The sequence below is a fragment of the Vigna umbellata genome, chromosome 4, assembly GCF_029865625.1.
Source record: "Vigna umbellata cultivar VRB3 chromosome 4, Vumbellata_1.0, whole genome shotgun sequence".
NCBI lineage: Eukaryota > Viridiplantae > Streptophyta > Magnoliopsida > Fabales > Fabaceae > Vigna > Vigna umbellata.
This window is the reverse complement of record NC_142168.1, coordinates 72,961,785-72,976,244: the sequence shown is the minus strand read 5'-3', so window position 1 is coordinate 72,976,244 and position 14,460 is coordinate 72,961,785. Positions and strand designations below refer to the sequence as shown.

General features: G+C 32.5%; 3 protein-coding genes across 3 annotated transcripts; 2 read left to right on the top strand and 1 right to left on the bottom strand.

Annotated features, from left to right (window-relative positions):
* Positions 1-3,447: 3,447 nt before the first annotated feature.
* On the bottom strand, positions 3,448-5,097 carry LOC124840412 (uncharacterized). Its single transcript, XM_088113142.1, has 3 exons — positions 4,916-5,097; positions 3,862-4,834; positions 3,448-3,522 (listed from the first exon to the last, which is right to left on the bottom strand). The coding sequence occupies exons 1-3, from the start codon at positions 5,095-5,097 to the stop codon at positions 3,448-3,450; spliced, it is 1,230 nt and encodes a 409-aa protein (XP_087969268.1).
* Positions 5,098-5,879: 782 nt separating this feature from the next.
* Positions 5,880-6,347, top strand: LOC148201185 (uncharacterized). The gene has a single exon (XM_088113141.1). It carries the CDS (start codon positions 5,880-5,882, stop codon positions 6,345-6,347), a length of 468 nt encoding a protein of 155 aa, XP_087969267.1.
* A 2,733-nt stretch (positions 6,348-9,080) lies between these two features.
* LOC148201184 (receptor-like protein EIX2) lies at positions 9,081-13,082 on the top strand. Its single transcript, XM_088113978.1, has 2 exons — positions 9,081-12,265; positions 12,883-13,082. Exon 1 carries the CDS (start codon positions 9,098-9,100, stop codon positions 12,260-12,262), a length of 3,165 nt encoding a protein of 1,054 aa, XP_087970104.1. The 5' UTR covers positions 9,081-9,097; the 3' UTR covers positions 12,263-12,265; positions 12,883-13,082.
* Positions 13,083-14,460: the final 1,378 nt, after the last annotated feature.

The window sequence follows — 14,460 nt, the reverse complement described above, 5'->3', positions numbered from 1 at the left end:
GCAGCTGGTGCTGAGATGGAGGATGCACGTGGTCCGAAAGTCAGACTCAGCTGGCTCAGAGAGATATATGTTCAGAGGTGTCAGTCGCAGCATTGGGACTATGCTGCTAGAGCATATCTGTTGCATCTAGTAGGATGCACGATTTTCGCAAATAAAAGAGCCACTTCTATACGCGTGTCTTACCTACTATTATTTAGAGATGTACATGGGTGTGGCAGATATGCTTGTGGTGTTGCTACACTCGCCCATTTTTACGACCAGCTCGGGGATGCGAGTCTGGCTTCCACGAAGCAGATGACTGGATTTCTGACTTTGTTTCAGGTACAAACATATACCCTTCACATTTATTTTATGTACTTATTTCCATGTTCAAAGAAGAAAGATATTTAATTGAATAATTATTTTTTAGAGTTGGATATACGAGCATTTCCCTAGCATGGGAAGGAGGCGGTTGGTGTCTTCTTATAATGAGACCACACCACGTGCGGCTAGGTGGCAGAGCCCTCGGCAGAGTTCGACTCTTGCAGAGATTCGGTCGTAGTTGGATGGCCTGACATACAGTGGAGTTGTATGGCATGCATATGAGGGACATCGGGGCATTCGTCCATTCTTCGACATCTGTATGTATTCTTGATGGATTCAGATTGGTGACACCCTTTCCCGTCATTAGCCTGAGCGTGTGATGAGACAGTTTGGGTTGTACCAGGAGATTCCACGACCACCCACTGTCGTTGCAGATGCAGATGTAGTCGCTATTGGTTATGCGTGGTTGCACTTCATGAATCACGTTATTATGAATGTGAGACAGACATCATACCCTTTTGAATGTGTCGATGGATACATACAGTGGTTTAGGAGGGTTTCACATCCCTATATTATTCCTACTGCACCTGACGTGAGACCGGCTCTTGCGCCTACACAGCGCCCTGATGTTCCACAAGAGGCACGACCCCATCGTAGATCCTCTCCACCTTCACCATCTGGCATCGTGGTATGTTATTTTTCATTGCTTATGTTATTAAATTTTCTTAACCATGTTTATTTATTTGTTTGATATAACTATAATGCAGGCTAGATTTAGGCGATAGAGAAAATGTTACAATCGTTGATATCGTGTCGTCATGTGACCGAGGGTACTGTTGCACATCAGGTGTCGGTGGACCTGCTTCAGATTGCTAATGAGGGCACCGACGAATATTCTCCGACTAGGAGAGGGCAGAGGCATGTGCGTGGTAGACGGCCGACGTCTAATTGATAGGACTTTGTATTTCATTTTTTTAACAAGTTATGACTCACGAGATTATGTGTTATTTTTGGACACACATAAATGACTAAGGTTACAACTTTTCTTTCATTTAGCTTGCAGTGCAAATTGTTTTATGCATTCACCCTATTTTCATTTAATATGATTTTCGTTTTATAAATATGGTGCAGAGGTTTATTTCAACTAATGACTTAGAGTTGTAATTTAATTTTTATAAAACTTGCATTATTAAATGTGGTACAGTACTACGATTTTCTACAAAGATTATATTATTCGTTTTATTTTTATTAATCTAAATATACACCATTAATCATACTTTATATGGAATCCTTGCATGTAGTACTTATTTCAAGGTAATATGCCATTCATTATGAAATTTTTATGGATTCCTTTCAAAACAATTGCCATTCATCACAATACATTTATAGAGTACATAAGTTTTACTTTTCTTCTAATTCCGTAGGTTGGGTGCTGTTTAAATTCTTCAAAATTTTATGTCAGGTATATTAGTGATTTTATCATTGGATTGAAGTGGGGCCGCTTTGATATGCATGCTATAAAGTTACGTACATATATCTATATATAAATATATAAATATTATATTAGGTGTTATATATATATATATATATAATATTATATTAGGAGTTACGTAAAGGAAAAGAAGCGAGAGATATACGTTCAGGAGTTTTTTATAAGTTAGAAAAGTAAATGTTTAGTATTTTAGTTGAATGAAGGGTGTGGGTGTTGGGTAATTTCGGCAAGTGCACCGAATCGTTTCAAGTAATATAACTATGGTAAGATCAAGTATCGTTTTTCCAAGAGACTCGTAATACTAAAGAATTTTGCGATTAACAACTCATATAGACTCAATAGAACAACGTTCATTTATATATATGTGCAATAAGATAAATTCACAAATATACAATGGTTGGACTTTGGTCATAAAAGGCACTTAGATATGGACAAGACTAGAAATGGTATGAAATGACATTGCTAAGGTTAGTTTTCACCTATTTCACTCTTGAGCTTACCCAATTTCATCTCCTCTCCATCAATTTACTAAAGTCAATCCACAAAAACACTCTAGCCCTAATCCCTTAGGTGGAAGAGCCTAGGTTTTCCCTATTAAACTCCAATCCCTTGGATAATCTAACAAGCAAACCCGCATTAAAGAGCTAGGATCTTAAGACAACATGTGAATCATCTTCCATCCCTAGAATCAATGACCACAAGGACTCTTGTTTCAGTTCAAGGTTCCATCTTACGTCCCCATAATCCATGAAACCCCAAATTCAAGTCATGAACATTCCTATTACATGCAAGCTTTAAGATTGGAAGCAAGAATACTAGCAATTGATAGAAAAGACATATATATAATCAAATCAATCATCCATTACACAAGAATTCTTAGGCTACAACAATCCCTAACAAGATGAATTTGGTTCTCCACTTTCATGGAGAACCCTAAAGCTTACAAAATGGAAGATGGAAGAAGAAGGAGACCCAAAGGAAGAGGATGAGATGTTCCCACAAGCTCCTCACGGCCTCCATGAACTCCAGTAGAATCGCATCTCAAAAGAACCAAAGACCCAAAGCCCTTCGCGTTTCTGAGTTAAATAGACAAATCTGCCATGTTAGCAAAAATGGCGCTTCAGCGCCCCTAAAGAGCGGGGGCCCGGGCGCACGTCAGTCAAACTCAGCAGTTGGTGCACTGGCGCTCAAGCCCCCATGGAAAAAGGGGGCCCGAGCCTGACTCTGCTACACTGCTTCTTTTTCTGGTTTTTTGTGCAGATTTACTTGCCTTTGTGGTTGGTTCAGTTCTTTACATTGTTGGAGATTCTTCCAACCACATTATTAGCTACAAAATAAAGGGATTATAGATAAAATTACATCAAAGTAGCCAAACATAATTATTCATAAAACTAAGATAAAAGAGAGAATTAAGCAAGTTACAAGCTAGAAAAGAGTTTATTTTGCTACTAAATTCATGCTTAGAGAATGGTAATAATTAGCATTATTAGTGGGTCCATCAAAAAGCTTAAAATACACCTTAACAAAAAGTAATAATGTATTTTTACATATCTTCATAAATATCACGAATCACCCAAGTCAACATAAGATGTCGTTATGCCCATCAACTGTGCAAATGCTTGCATCCTACTAGTATAAATAGATGATCACGCTCATGCCTCAGGGAAACAGTGGGTTGAGGAGATGATATTCACCATGGGCAAAGGACAACCTTCTTGTAACTTAACCTGCCATAATACAAATTACAATAGTTAATTGAGTCATAAGTAATTTTCAAATGAAATAACAAAATAATACAATTACCTCTACGAAATGACATCCATGAACATGTCCTATACAAATTAACCAATGTTGAGTTATATCAAAAGGTGGTGTGGAACGTAATGGAAAGATAGTATAATTTTGAGATGATGACATACACACTAAGATGACATTATATCGGTTAGCAATTGCATAACCAATGTCTGGTAATGCATCCACTTATTCCTGTTAGCCTGTTATGAATAAAAGAAGTTGTTAGATAAAAAAATATAATAATTAAAATACATAAAACAAGAAACACTTACCGTCGACTGTGACTGCACCAACAAAGAGTTCCTCAATTCTTTTACTCTATCATACCCTCCTACTAGGCATGCGTATTCATCACGCCATTGAATGAGTTCTTTGTATAAATCATTTTTGATAACGAGCCATGAATCTTCGCTGAGTTCCAACGACGCATCAATGCATCTATATCCATAGTGACCATCAGCCACAACATCAACAACGTCCACAATGAAGGGGTGAGTAATAGAATGAAACTGGTCTATCATTGGAACTCTCTTTTTCTTCACTATATTTGGCTTTGATTGTAATTTACTTTTCACAATTGAAGATTCTATGGTTGAATGAAAGGCATCGACATACTCAAAATATGATGGATCCCACGTAGTAGACCTTTCTCTTCGTTGAACTTTACTTTTTTGAGCACTCTTTGTCTTGACTTTATGTAATGGAGGGACCATTGATGTCAATGTAGGACAAGTAATTTCAAGTAACTTCTGCTTGATGGCGACTTTACCTCCAATGTCAACCTCATTGAATTGTTCTTCTACTTGTTTCAACTCATCTTTAATGGCTAACTCGGGCTCAGTTTCATTTAATTCAACATTTGAGAAATGCAATCTTCGCCACATGATATGAAATTCACCTAGAGGGATCAATCCAACATCATACTGTGCTAATTCACATACACAGGGGACACCAAATGTACGTCTCAATACGCATCCACACTTTGATGAGTCCAATCCTATTTGCTGCACTCTTTCCAATTCCTTAGCAATGAGATCCAATGCATATCGAGAGACACACCCAATAAGTTTTCTATATCTGTATCCTTTAAAAGGGTCACTCGTGAGCAATAGACTTCTTTCAAATGACGCCTTAATCTTGTTGTGTTGTAGGATAACGACGTTATGAATACTATCCCAACAAGAACACAAATCACCCATACTATTGCCTAGAACTTTCTTCAGACTCCAATGAGCAGACTCAACCCTGAAATAAAAAAAAACCATCAACAAGTGAAAATAAATATTTATCTACAAAACAAATAAATAAAATAACATTACAACATACCTATTTGTGGTTGTGTTTCCTAAATGCATTACTCTGTTCATCCATAACTTTACAAAGTATGTACTGTACGGAATAATCCAAGTCTGATTCACATATTCAAAGAACAAAGGCCATGAACTGCTCGCGTATTGAAGACCATTCACATACTCAGCAAACAAGCTCTCATCATCACATTTGCCCATGCATCCATCAACACATCCAAAGCCTCAGTAGAATGAACTAACATTTTGCATTTAGCTTTAACATTTTTAAGGATGTGGAATTGACACAACATCTGATATGACTCAGGGAATACATTTGCAATGGCATTCATCAAAGCCAAGTCTTGGTCAGTGGCAATGACTTTAGGACCACCCTCATATGTTAAAAATAAACCTTTCAACTTTTCCAAAGCCCATGTGAAATTACTCTATCGTTCAGGAGACAAGAAAGCAAATGCTGCAGAGAAGTTTAACCCTGTAGACGTCATGCCCAAATTCTCAAGCAACGAAAGTCTATATCTATTTGTTTTATATGTGAAATCCATCAAAAATACAACATTAAATGAGTTTAACAATTTCACCGCATCAGGATGTGTCCAAAACAGGTCAGTAACAACCTCTGAATCGTCGGCACACCTACTCCAATGAATGTACTTATCTCGGTCCAACAACATCATAAGTTGTTGTAGTTAAGTTCTGGACCCTCTCAATGATCGTTTATACGCTTGCCTTGCGTTGTAGATTTGTTTAATCGTTGTGATATTTCGATCATTATTTTGTTTAAGGGTTAATAAAATATTTGCAGGTTAACTTTACTCTTTGTCATATCAACCAGTAATGACTGCTTGATATATAAAAGTTATTTATTATTTTAATTATATGAAATATATAATTTATTATATTAACATTTTTATATTTGTTTGATTAATTATTAATTATGTTAATAAGACTTATTATAATTTTATAGGTAATTATTGTTTAAAATGGATGAATATCTTCATATGGATTCTCAAGTTGGTTCTAGTTTGATATCTGATTTCTCTTCATTCATTAGTGAAGTTGGAGAGGGAGATTTGACAAAAAAATTTACCACAAATGAAATATTTCGTTCACGGGAGCACTTAATTGATTGGGTGAGAGAGATGGCTTATGATTTAGGATTTGTTGTGGTAATAGTAAGATCTGATATAGCTACTGGTGTACGGGGAAGAAAAACGTTTGTCATACTTGGATGTGAAAGAGGAGGGAAATATCGGAAATACAAAGCCGATGCAGTGCCTAGTGTATGCGACATTCGTAAATGTGAGTGTCCGTTTAGATTAAAGGGTAAACCATGTTCAGACGGGGATGGATGGGTGTTGAAAGTGATGTGTGGACATCACAACCATGAGTTGGATGAAACTTTAGTTGAGCATCCTTATGCTGGAAGGTTAAATATGAGTAAACCCTAAACCCTAAACCCTAAACAATAATTACCTATAAAATTATAATAAGTCTTATTAACATAATTAATAATTAATCAAACAAATATAAAAATGTTAATATAATAAATTATATATTTCATATAATTAAACTAATAAATAATTTTTTATGTAATTATAAAGTTGTTAAAGAATACAAAAATCATATATAAAAAATATATATTATATCAAAACATTAAAACAAAAACTAAATATATACAACGTGCAAAATAAAAAAAGATATAAATATAAACTAATAACAATAAAGATCTTCATAAATACATTATTAAAATACATCAAAAATATATTCAAAAATAATACATCAAAACATATAAATTACATTAATAAAATATCTTCAAAATTAATATAAAAAAATAAACTAATAAAAATAAGCCGAAAAAGTAATCGTATAATTTTTAAACGGATGTTGACATCCGTTGATGGATGGTCACATCCGTTTAAAGATTATACAATTACTTTTTTAGGGTTTATTACGCACCTTCGCGATGAATCCTTCAAGCACCACCACACCACCACCACATAGCGATCTTGTACGGCTGATCAATTGCTTCCACTACCACTTGCAATTAACCCTAAAATTTTACTAAGGGTAAAATAGGAATGAGAAAATAAAGAGAGGAGTAAAATAGGAATGGAGTGGTGAAAGGAACAAGGTGGTGGAGGGAGCAACACAAAGAACTTGAGAAACTATATAATCATATTGAGTATAAACTTGTAATTTCACTTTAAAATAGAAAAAAAAATATTTTAAAGTTTAAATTTTGTAAGAAAATTAAAATTAGTTATTTGGAATTACTTTAAATAATAAAATTAATTTAAATATCACGTTACATTTAACTAAATTTTTAAATTTAATGAAAAGAACAACATTTCATTTATTAAATAGCATATTATATTTTGTAATATCAAATTAAGTTTAAAATTTAAAGTCTAAAGTTAGACTAAGTCGAACTAGATGAATATGAATTTGGGGTATATTTGATTCTATTTCGTTTACTGAGATGACCCAATTTTCAAAGTCTTGTATTGTTTTGTTAGGAAAAAGTGGTAGAAAGGACCATCCCAGTGTAATGAGATGACTGAATTTTCAAAGCCATTTACTTTTTGTTAGAAAAAAGTGGTATACGGGATCATCCCACTATACAATATCCACATTTATTGTTTCAAAGTCTTTTAAAAGTCTTTTCTAAGTTTTTTTTTTCTTTTGTGGAATCTGATATTAGGGGTCAATGCATTCACATCAAAATTTCCACATCTGGATTGGGATTGCTCAAATCCTTTTCATGTTCTTTTTATTTACTTACATGATACTATCTAAATAAAATAATATCTTCACATAAAATAGTATAAGCATACTAAAGATCATATATGAAATCTCCACTAAAAACTTTTAGAAAAAAATAATATTAGATCTTTTTTAATGATTTGAGTAATGCACTATTTAAGATGTTTGCGTGATTTGTAATATATTTTTTTTCAAACATTACACTAAACAATCATATCTAAAATTCAAGTGATGGTTTTAGTTCAAGCATTACACTAGAAGGCTTTATTCATCTTATTTTTTTGGTGCAGGAGTGTCTTTATAGTCTTTCAATATTGGCTTTGGAATTTCATAGTAGATAACTTGTTTACGGGGGAACAAAAAGTGACCACAACTAACTATATTTGTTTGATTAAATTATAGTTAATTATACATCTAGAGATAAAGAGTGCGAATTCAATAAATTAAGTGAGACATGTGAAAAATGGATTATTTATTGCATTTAATTTTTTTAAAAATGTTTTATTTTTTTATTTTTAATATTGACAATTTTTAAAAACCATTTTAATAAGAGAACTTTATTTTGAAACTTTTATTTCTTTATATTTTCCTTGTGTTTTAACCGTATAATGTATATGAATTATTTTCTCTTTTATTTTTAACATTATTGAGAAACTATTTGAGATAGGAAGGTAATTGTGGTAAAAGATTAAGTTATTATTGTAATATTATATATTTATACAACTTGAAACTTATTTATGAATAAATATAAAATTGTAAGAAATATACAACATAGTTCTTAGGCTTAATTAAATTTTAAGTATTTCATAAAGTTAAAATTTAATATATATACTCAATTAAAAATTACCAAATATGGTTAAAAAATCGTTTATATTTAATAACACTTAAGCAAAAGTAAATATTAAAAAATTTAAAGTCATAAAAAAGAAATAGAAATAATAATTATTTAGTTCTGGAAAAGAATAATTAGCTCTATAATTGTGTATTTTATAGTTTGATTGGTTTTAGAATAATTGCAATGAATTCGCAAAACGAATGCTACCAGTCGTTTCCAGTTTGGTCATTTATATATATGAATACCAATCTAGCGTAAATACTCACACTCACTGCATTTGATCCATCATCACTTTTTCTGTGTGATGATAAGACCCACAACAACCTCAATGAAGAATCCAGTCCGTTTCAGATTGATGATGTTTGTGTTGTATGTGTTGCCGCAGCTGGTTGTTAATGGAGAACAGGAAATGAGATGCATTCCAAGGGAGAGAGAAGCACTGCTACAATTCAAGGGTGCCATTGTTGATAACTACGGCATGCTCTCCTCTTGGACCACTCCAGACTGTTGCCAGTGGGAGGGGATTCGCTGCAGCAACCTCACCTCTCACATTCTAGCCTCGACCTTCATGGAGACTATGCAGAACCCTTTGTACGTTATATGAGCGGAGAGATCCACAAGTCGTTGATGGAGTTGCAACAATTAGAGTATTTGAATCTCAGTTCCAATGATTTTCGGTGGAGTCCCTTTCCAGAGTTTTTTGGTTCTCTAAAAAACTTGAAATACCTTGATCTGTCGTTAAGTTATTTTAATGGAGAAATTCCAAGTCAGTTTGGCTCTCTTTCTCATTTGAAATACTTAAATCTTGCACTCAATTCTATGAAGGGTTCAATTCCTCGTGAGCTTGGAAATCTCTCCCAGTTGCAGTATCTTAATCTTTCCTACAATTATTTTTATGGAAATATACCATCTGAACTTGGAAATCTCTCCCAGTTGCAGTATCTTGATCTCAATAGAAATATTTTGGTAGGTAGTATACCATCTCAACTTGGAAATCTATCCCAGTTGCAATATCTTGGTCTTTATAGCTACACAAGTTTAGAAGGAAGTATACCATCTCAGCTTGGAAATCTCTCCCGGTTGCAGGAGCTCTATCTTGCACGATATAATGCTCTCAATATAGACGACGGAGGTCAGTGGCTATCCAATCTCATTTCTTTAACTCATCTTTATTTGGAGTCTGTACCAAATCCTAATACTTCTCATAGTTGGTTGCAAGTGATATGGAAGCTACCCAAACTTAGAGAACTAAGTTTAGTTCGTTGTAGCCTTTCCGATGATTTCATTCTGTCATACATGCCTTCTAAGTTCAATTCTTCTACTTCCCTCTCGGTCCTTGATCTTTCTGTGAACTCCTTCACGTCACCAACAGTATTCCAGTGGGTGTCAAACATCACTTCCAACCTTGTTGAGCTTGACCTTAGTCGTAACCTCTTGGAGGGTTCCACATCAAGTCATTTTGTCATGCTCATGAATTCTCTTAGGCACCTTGACCTCTCCTTTAACTATTTCAAGGCCGGGGATTTGAAATCCTTCATTAATATATGCACCTTACATTCTTTAAATATGGTTAGAAATAATTTGACCGAAGACCTTCTCTCCATTCTCGGTAATTTGTCCAATGGTTGCGTTAGACACTCATTGCAAGAATTAGATCTAACAGATAATAACATCACTGGCACTTTGTCTGACATTTCAGTATTCTCCTCTTTGAAATCATTGTTTCTTGATAGAAATCGGTTAAGTGGAAGGATACCCGAAGGTGTGAAGTTACCATCTACTTTGGAGGATTTGTCAATGAGCTCAAATTCATTACAAGGTGGAATTCCAAAATCATTTAGGGATGCATGTTCTTTGCAATCATTTACCATATCTGATAATAGCTTGAGTGTTGAGCTTCCAATGATAATTTCTCACTTGTCTGGATGTGCTAGATATTCGTTGCAAGTATTAAATCTACATGGTAATCAAATCAATGGCACACTACCTGACTTCTCAACATTCACATCTTTAAAAGATTTATCTCTTTCTGAAAATAAGCTAAATGGAGAGATTCCTAAGAACATTCAATTTCCACCTAAATTGGAGGACCTCGACATCTCTTCAAATTCTTTAAAGGGTATGCTTACTGACTACCACTTTGCTAATATGTCTAAGTTAAATAACTTGGACTTATCTGACAACTCATTGAGTTTGGCATTTACCCAAAATTGGGTTTCACCTTTTCAGTTGGTGGTGATAAAATTGAGATCCTGCAAGCTAGGTCCAACATTTCCCAAATGGTTGCAAACTCAAAACAAATTTGTTGATATTGATATTTCAAATGCTACAATATCAAGTATTATTCCTGAATGGTTTTGGGCTAAATTACCACAACAAAAAGTGATCAGAATGAATATTTCATACAACAATCTACAAGGTAGAATTCCAAATGCTTCATCAACGTATTCTAGATCCATGTCCCTTGAATCAAATCAATTTGAAGGTTCTATTCCTCTGTTCCTACGGAATTCTGAAATTCTTGATTTTTCAAAAAATAAATTCTCAAATCCTCTTTCTTTTTTATGTGGAAATGGAACCATCCAAGATTTATACTATTTAGACCTTTCACATAATCAATTATTCGGTCAAATCCCAGATTGTTGGAGACAATTCAACTCACTAGTTTATTTGGATTTGAGCCACAACAACTTCTCAGGAAAAATTCCTACTTCAATAGGATCACTTCTTGATCTTCAAGCATTGCGGTTGAGAAACAACAATTTAGTAGAAGAAATCCCTTTCTCCTTAAGGAATTGCCCAGAGCTAGTAATGCTTGATTTGTCAGAGAACAAATTATCAGGATCTATCCCTGATTGGATTGGGACAAAAAGTAAATTACAAATTTTAAGTTTGGGAAATAATCAATTCTTTGGGAGTTTAACATTAGAGGTTTGTTGTCTCAAAAACATTCAGGTCTTGGATCTCTCAATAAACAACTTATCTGGAAAAATTCCTAAATGCATAAAAAATCTTACTTCAATGGCTCAACCGACATCTTCAATATATGGTGGAGATCACTCATATCTTTCCAAGCATAGTTTTTTTATAATCAGTGGTGGATACGATTTGAATGCATTGTTAACATGGAAAGGTTCTGAACAAATGTTTATGAATAAAGGTTTGTCACTTTTAAAAAGCATTGATCTTTCAAGCAATCGTTTCTCAGAAGAAATTCCAGTAGAAATAGAAAAATTATCTGGACTGATCTCATTGAACTTATCAAGAAACAATTTGATTGGAAAAATTCCTTCAAACATTGGAAAGCTAGCATCACTTGATTCTCTTGATTTGTCCAGAAACCGACTCGTTGGTTCAATTCCTCCAAGTCTTGCTCAAATTTATGGACTTGGTGTGTTAGATTTGTCTCATAACCATCTAAGTGGAGAAATTCCTACAGGCACACAATTACAGAGTTTCAATAAATCTAGTTATGAAGATAATCTCGATCTTTGTGGACCACCACTTGAAAAATTGTGTATTGGTGGGGAACCAACACAAAAACCAAATGTCAATGTTTATAAAGATGAATACTCAATTTTTAGTAGTGAGTTTTTCATGAGTATGGGAATTGGATTTGCTCTAAGTTTTTGGACGGTGTTTGGCTCAATTTTATTCAAACGTTCTTGGCAACAATCCTATTTCAACTTCTTGAACAACTTAAAAGACAATGTTTATGTCAAAATAGCAATCTTTGCAAGAGTACTTAAGCGGGATAAAGAGTAACAGGTAATAATATCATAGATTTTATACCACTTTGATTTTTCTATATATTAAATGCACATTACCATATATCCTTTTAAAATATTTCTATAGCATTTTATTGATTAAAATAAAATTTAAAAATAATTATTATGTTAAATATTGAACCAATTTTTACAATTGAATTAGTTGCTTTTGAAACTAATTATGTCAAAGACATAAGATTTATTGCACAAGAGCAATTAAATGTGTAAATATAGCATGTTAAGTAATAAGAAAATGACTTCTTGCTCTTTTGAATGACGAGTGCCATTAGTTTTTTTTACTTAATTTTTTTTAATAAAACTATTCTATGGACAACCTTTTGCAAATTTAGATGAAAAGTTTGCATGACTATGACTACAAAATAAAATAGCAACAAAATAATTGATGTTCAATGCTTGATAGTCTTGTAAAAAAAAACAGTTTCCTTGCTACCATGAAATCATGTTTTTTCCATAGTAAACTTCTGAGATCTTTATCTATCATTACTTTTCTTTTAACCTGATTATTATTCTTATTACTCTAAAATTCTAAACAAAGCCATTTCAATGTACACATTTCGAATAACTAACATTTTTTGTATTTTATTCTTCAATTTTCAGGCACTTGAAACACATATCCTCTTGCCGGACTCCACCTTTGAGCATGTTAATGCTTGGACAAGGCAATGGTTTCTTCAAATTCACTTGGCGTGCTGATAAACTGGTGTTCATGTTTGTATTGTTTGATTTTTTACTTTTAATGAAATATAAATTATCATACATTTTATTAATAATTCACTCACTCAATACTTTTCTTATCATATCGACTTCGTTCTGACATATTTTTTAGTTAATTACATTCCATATATTTGCCTCGGGAAAGTTTCATCATTTCAATGTTATAAATCACTTTATAGAGAAATTATATATATATATATTATATATATATATATATCCATATATATATATATATATATATATATATATATATATATATATATATATATATATATATATATATATATATATATATATATATATATATATATATATATATATATATATATATTATATATATATATATCCATATATATATATATATATATATCCATATATATATATATATTATATTATATAATATATATATAATATATATATATTATATATATATATATATATATATATATATATGGGGTTTGCTAACGCGCGTACGCCTGTTTTTCAGTTGGTACATTTTAGCAATGTGTACCGGATTTTAGTAGACAAAAATATCCTTATATACCATGGATTCTAAGTTCTAAGGTTAAGGGTATTTTAATAATTTTCATTCTCAAAACTAAAAAAATAAAAACTCCAAACCCTTACCCACCTCTATCATTCCTCTCAATCCTTTCTCTTTCATCTCTCTCACTCCAACCTTTTCTCTATCATCCCTAATGTAGCCCTAATTGAAAAAATCAAGAACATTTGTCGTTAAACAATTTGCCTTTGTAAAGGGTTGAGTCATTGACATATTCACCTTCAGGCAAAGGTTCATTCAAGATCTCTTCAATTTCATTATCTTGACTAACCTCTCTAATTTCATCATCTGCATATGTTGAATCATCATCTCTAAAACAAACCCTCCAGGCCAATTATCAATTCCTTCATATGTCATTATGCTTGTGAAAATTAGATAGAATTATATACAACAAAAATTATAAAATGAAAATTCATTATAAAATCATTTTTTTGTAAGAAATTGTTTAACAACGAGTGTTTCTGATTTTCACCATCATTTTAAACTTATAGAGATTAAATATTTAATATATATACATATAGTTGATAAAAAACTAAAAAGAAAATAATCATTTCAAATCAAGACATTTTAAATATTCAAAATAATATATGGAAATGAAAATACAGAATAAGTTCAGAGTTTAAAACAGAAAGGAAAGTAGAGAAATATGTTGCCAAGGATGTGTGAGTGTATGTGATGGTATTAAAGTAAAGGATAATTTTAACCAATTCATAATTTTAATCAGGGTAAGATTTTCTCTTCTCTTATATCTCTTCTTTTGGTAGGTTTGTATGTAGGATCTAAGCTTGAGTTTTTAACTTACACATGAAATCTAAATTAGTTAGATCACTTCCTATTAATTTAGATCCATAGCGATATGATGAATTTGTAAATAAAACCGCCTAAACAAGTTAACATAT

What these genes read in the sequence shown, in the direction of transcription:
- LOC124840412 (XM_088113142.1), bottom strand. Translation starts at nt 5,097, where the DNA reads ATGGGCAAATGTGATGATGAGAGCTTGTTTGCTGAGTATGTGAATGGT. An exon ending in GGAAACACAACCACAAATAG is followed by an intron (nt 4,835 to 4,915) that starts GTATGTTGTAAT and finishes TTTTTATTTCAG; the next exon opens with GGTTGAGTCTGCTCATTGGA. An exon ending in TGGTGCAGTCACAGTCGACG is followed by an intron (nt 3,523 to 3,861) that starts GTAAGTGTTTCT and finishes GTATTATGGCAG; the next exon opens with GTTAAGTTACAAGAAGGTTG.
- LOC148201185 (XM_088113141.1), top strand. Translation starts at nt 5,880, where the DNA reads ATGGATGAATATCTTCATATGGATTCTCAAGTTGGTTCTAGTTTGATA.
- LOC148201184 (XM_088113978.1), top strand. Translation starts at nt 9,098, where the DNA reads ATGAGCGGAGAGATCCACAAGTCGTTGATGGAGTTGCAACAATTAGAG.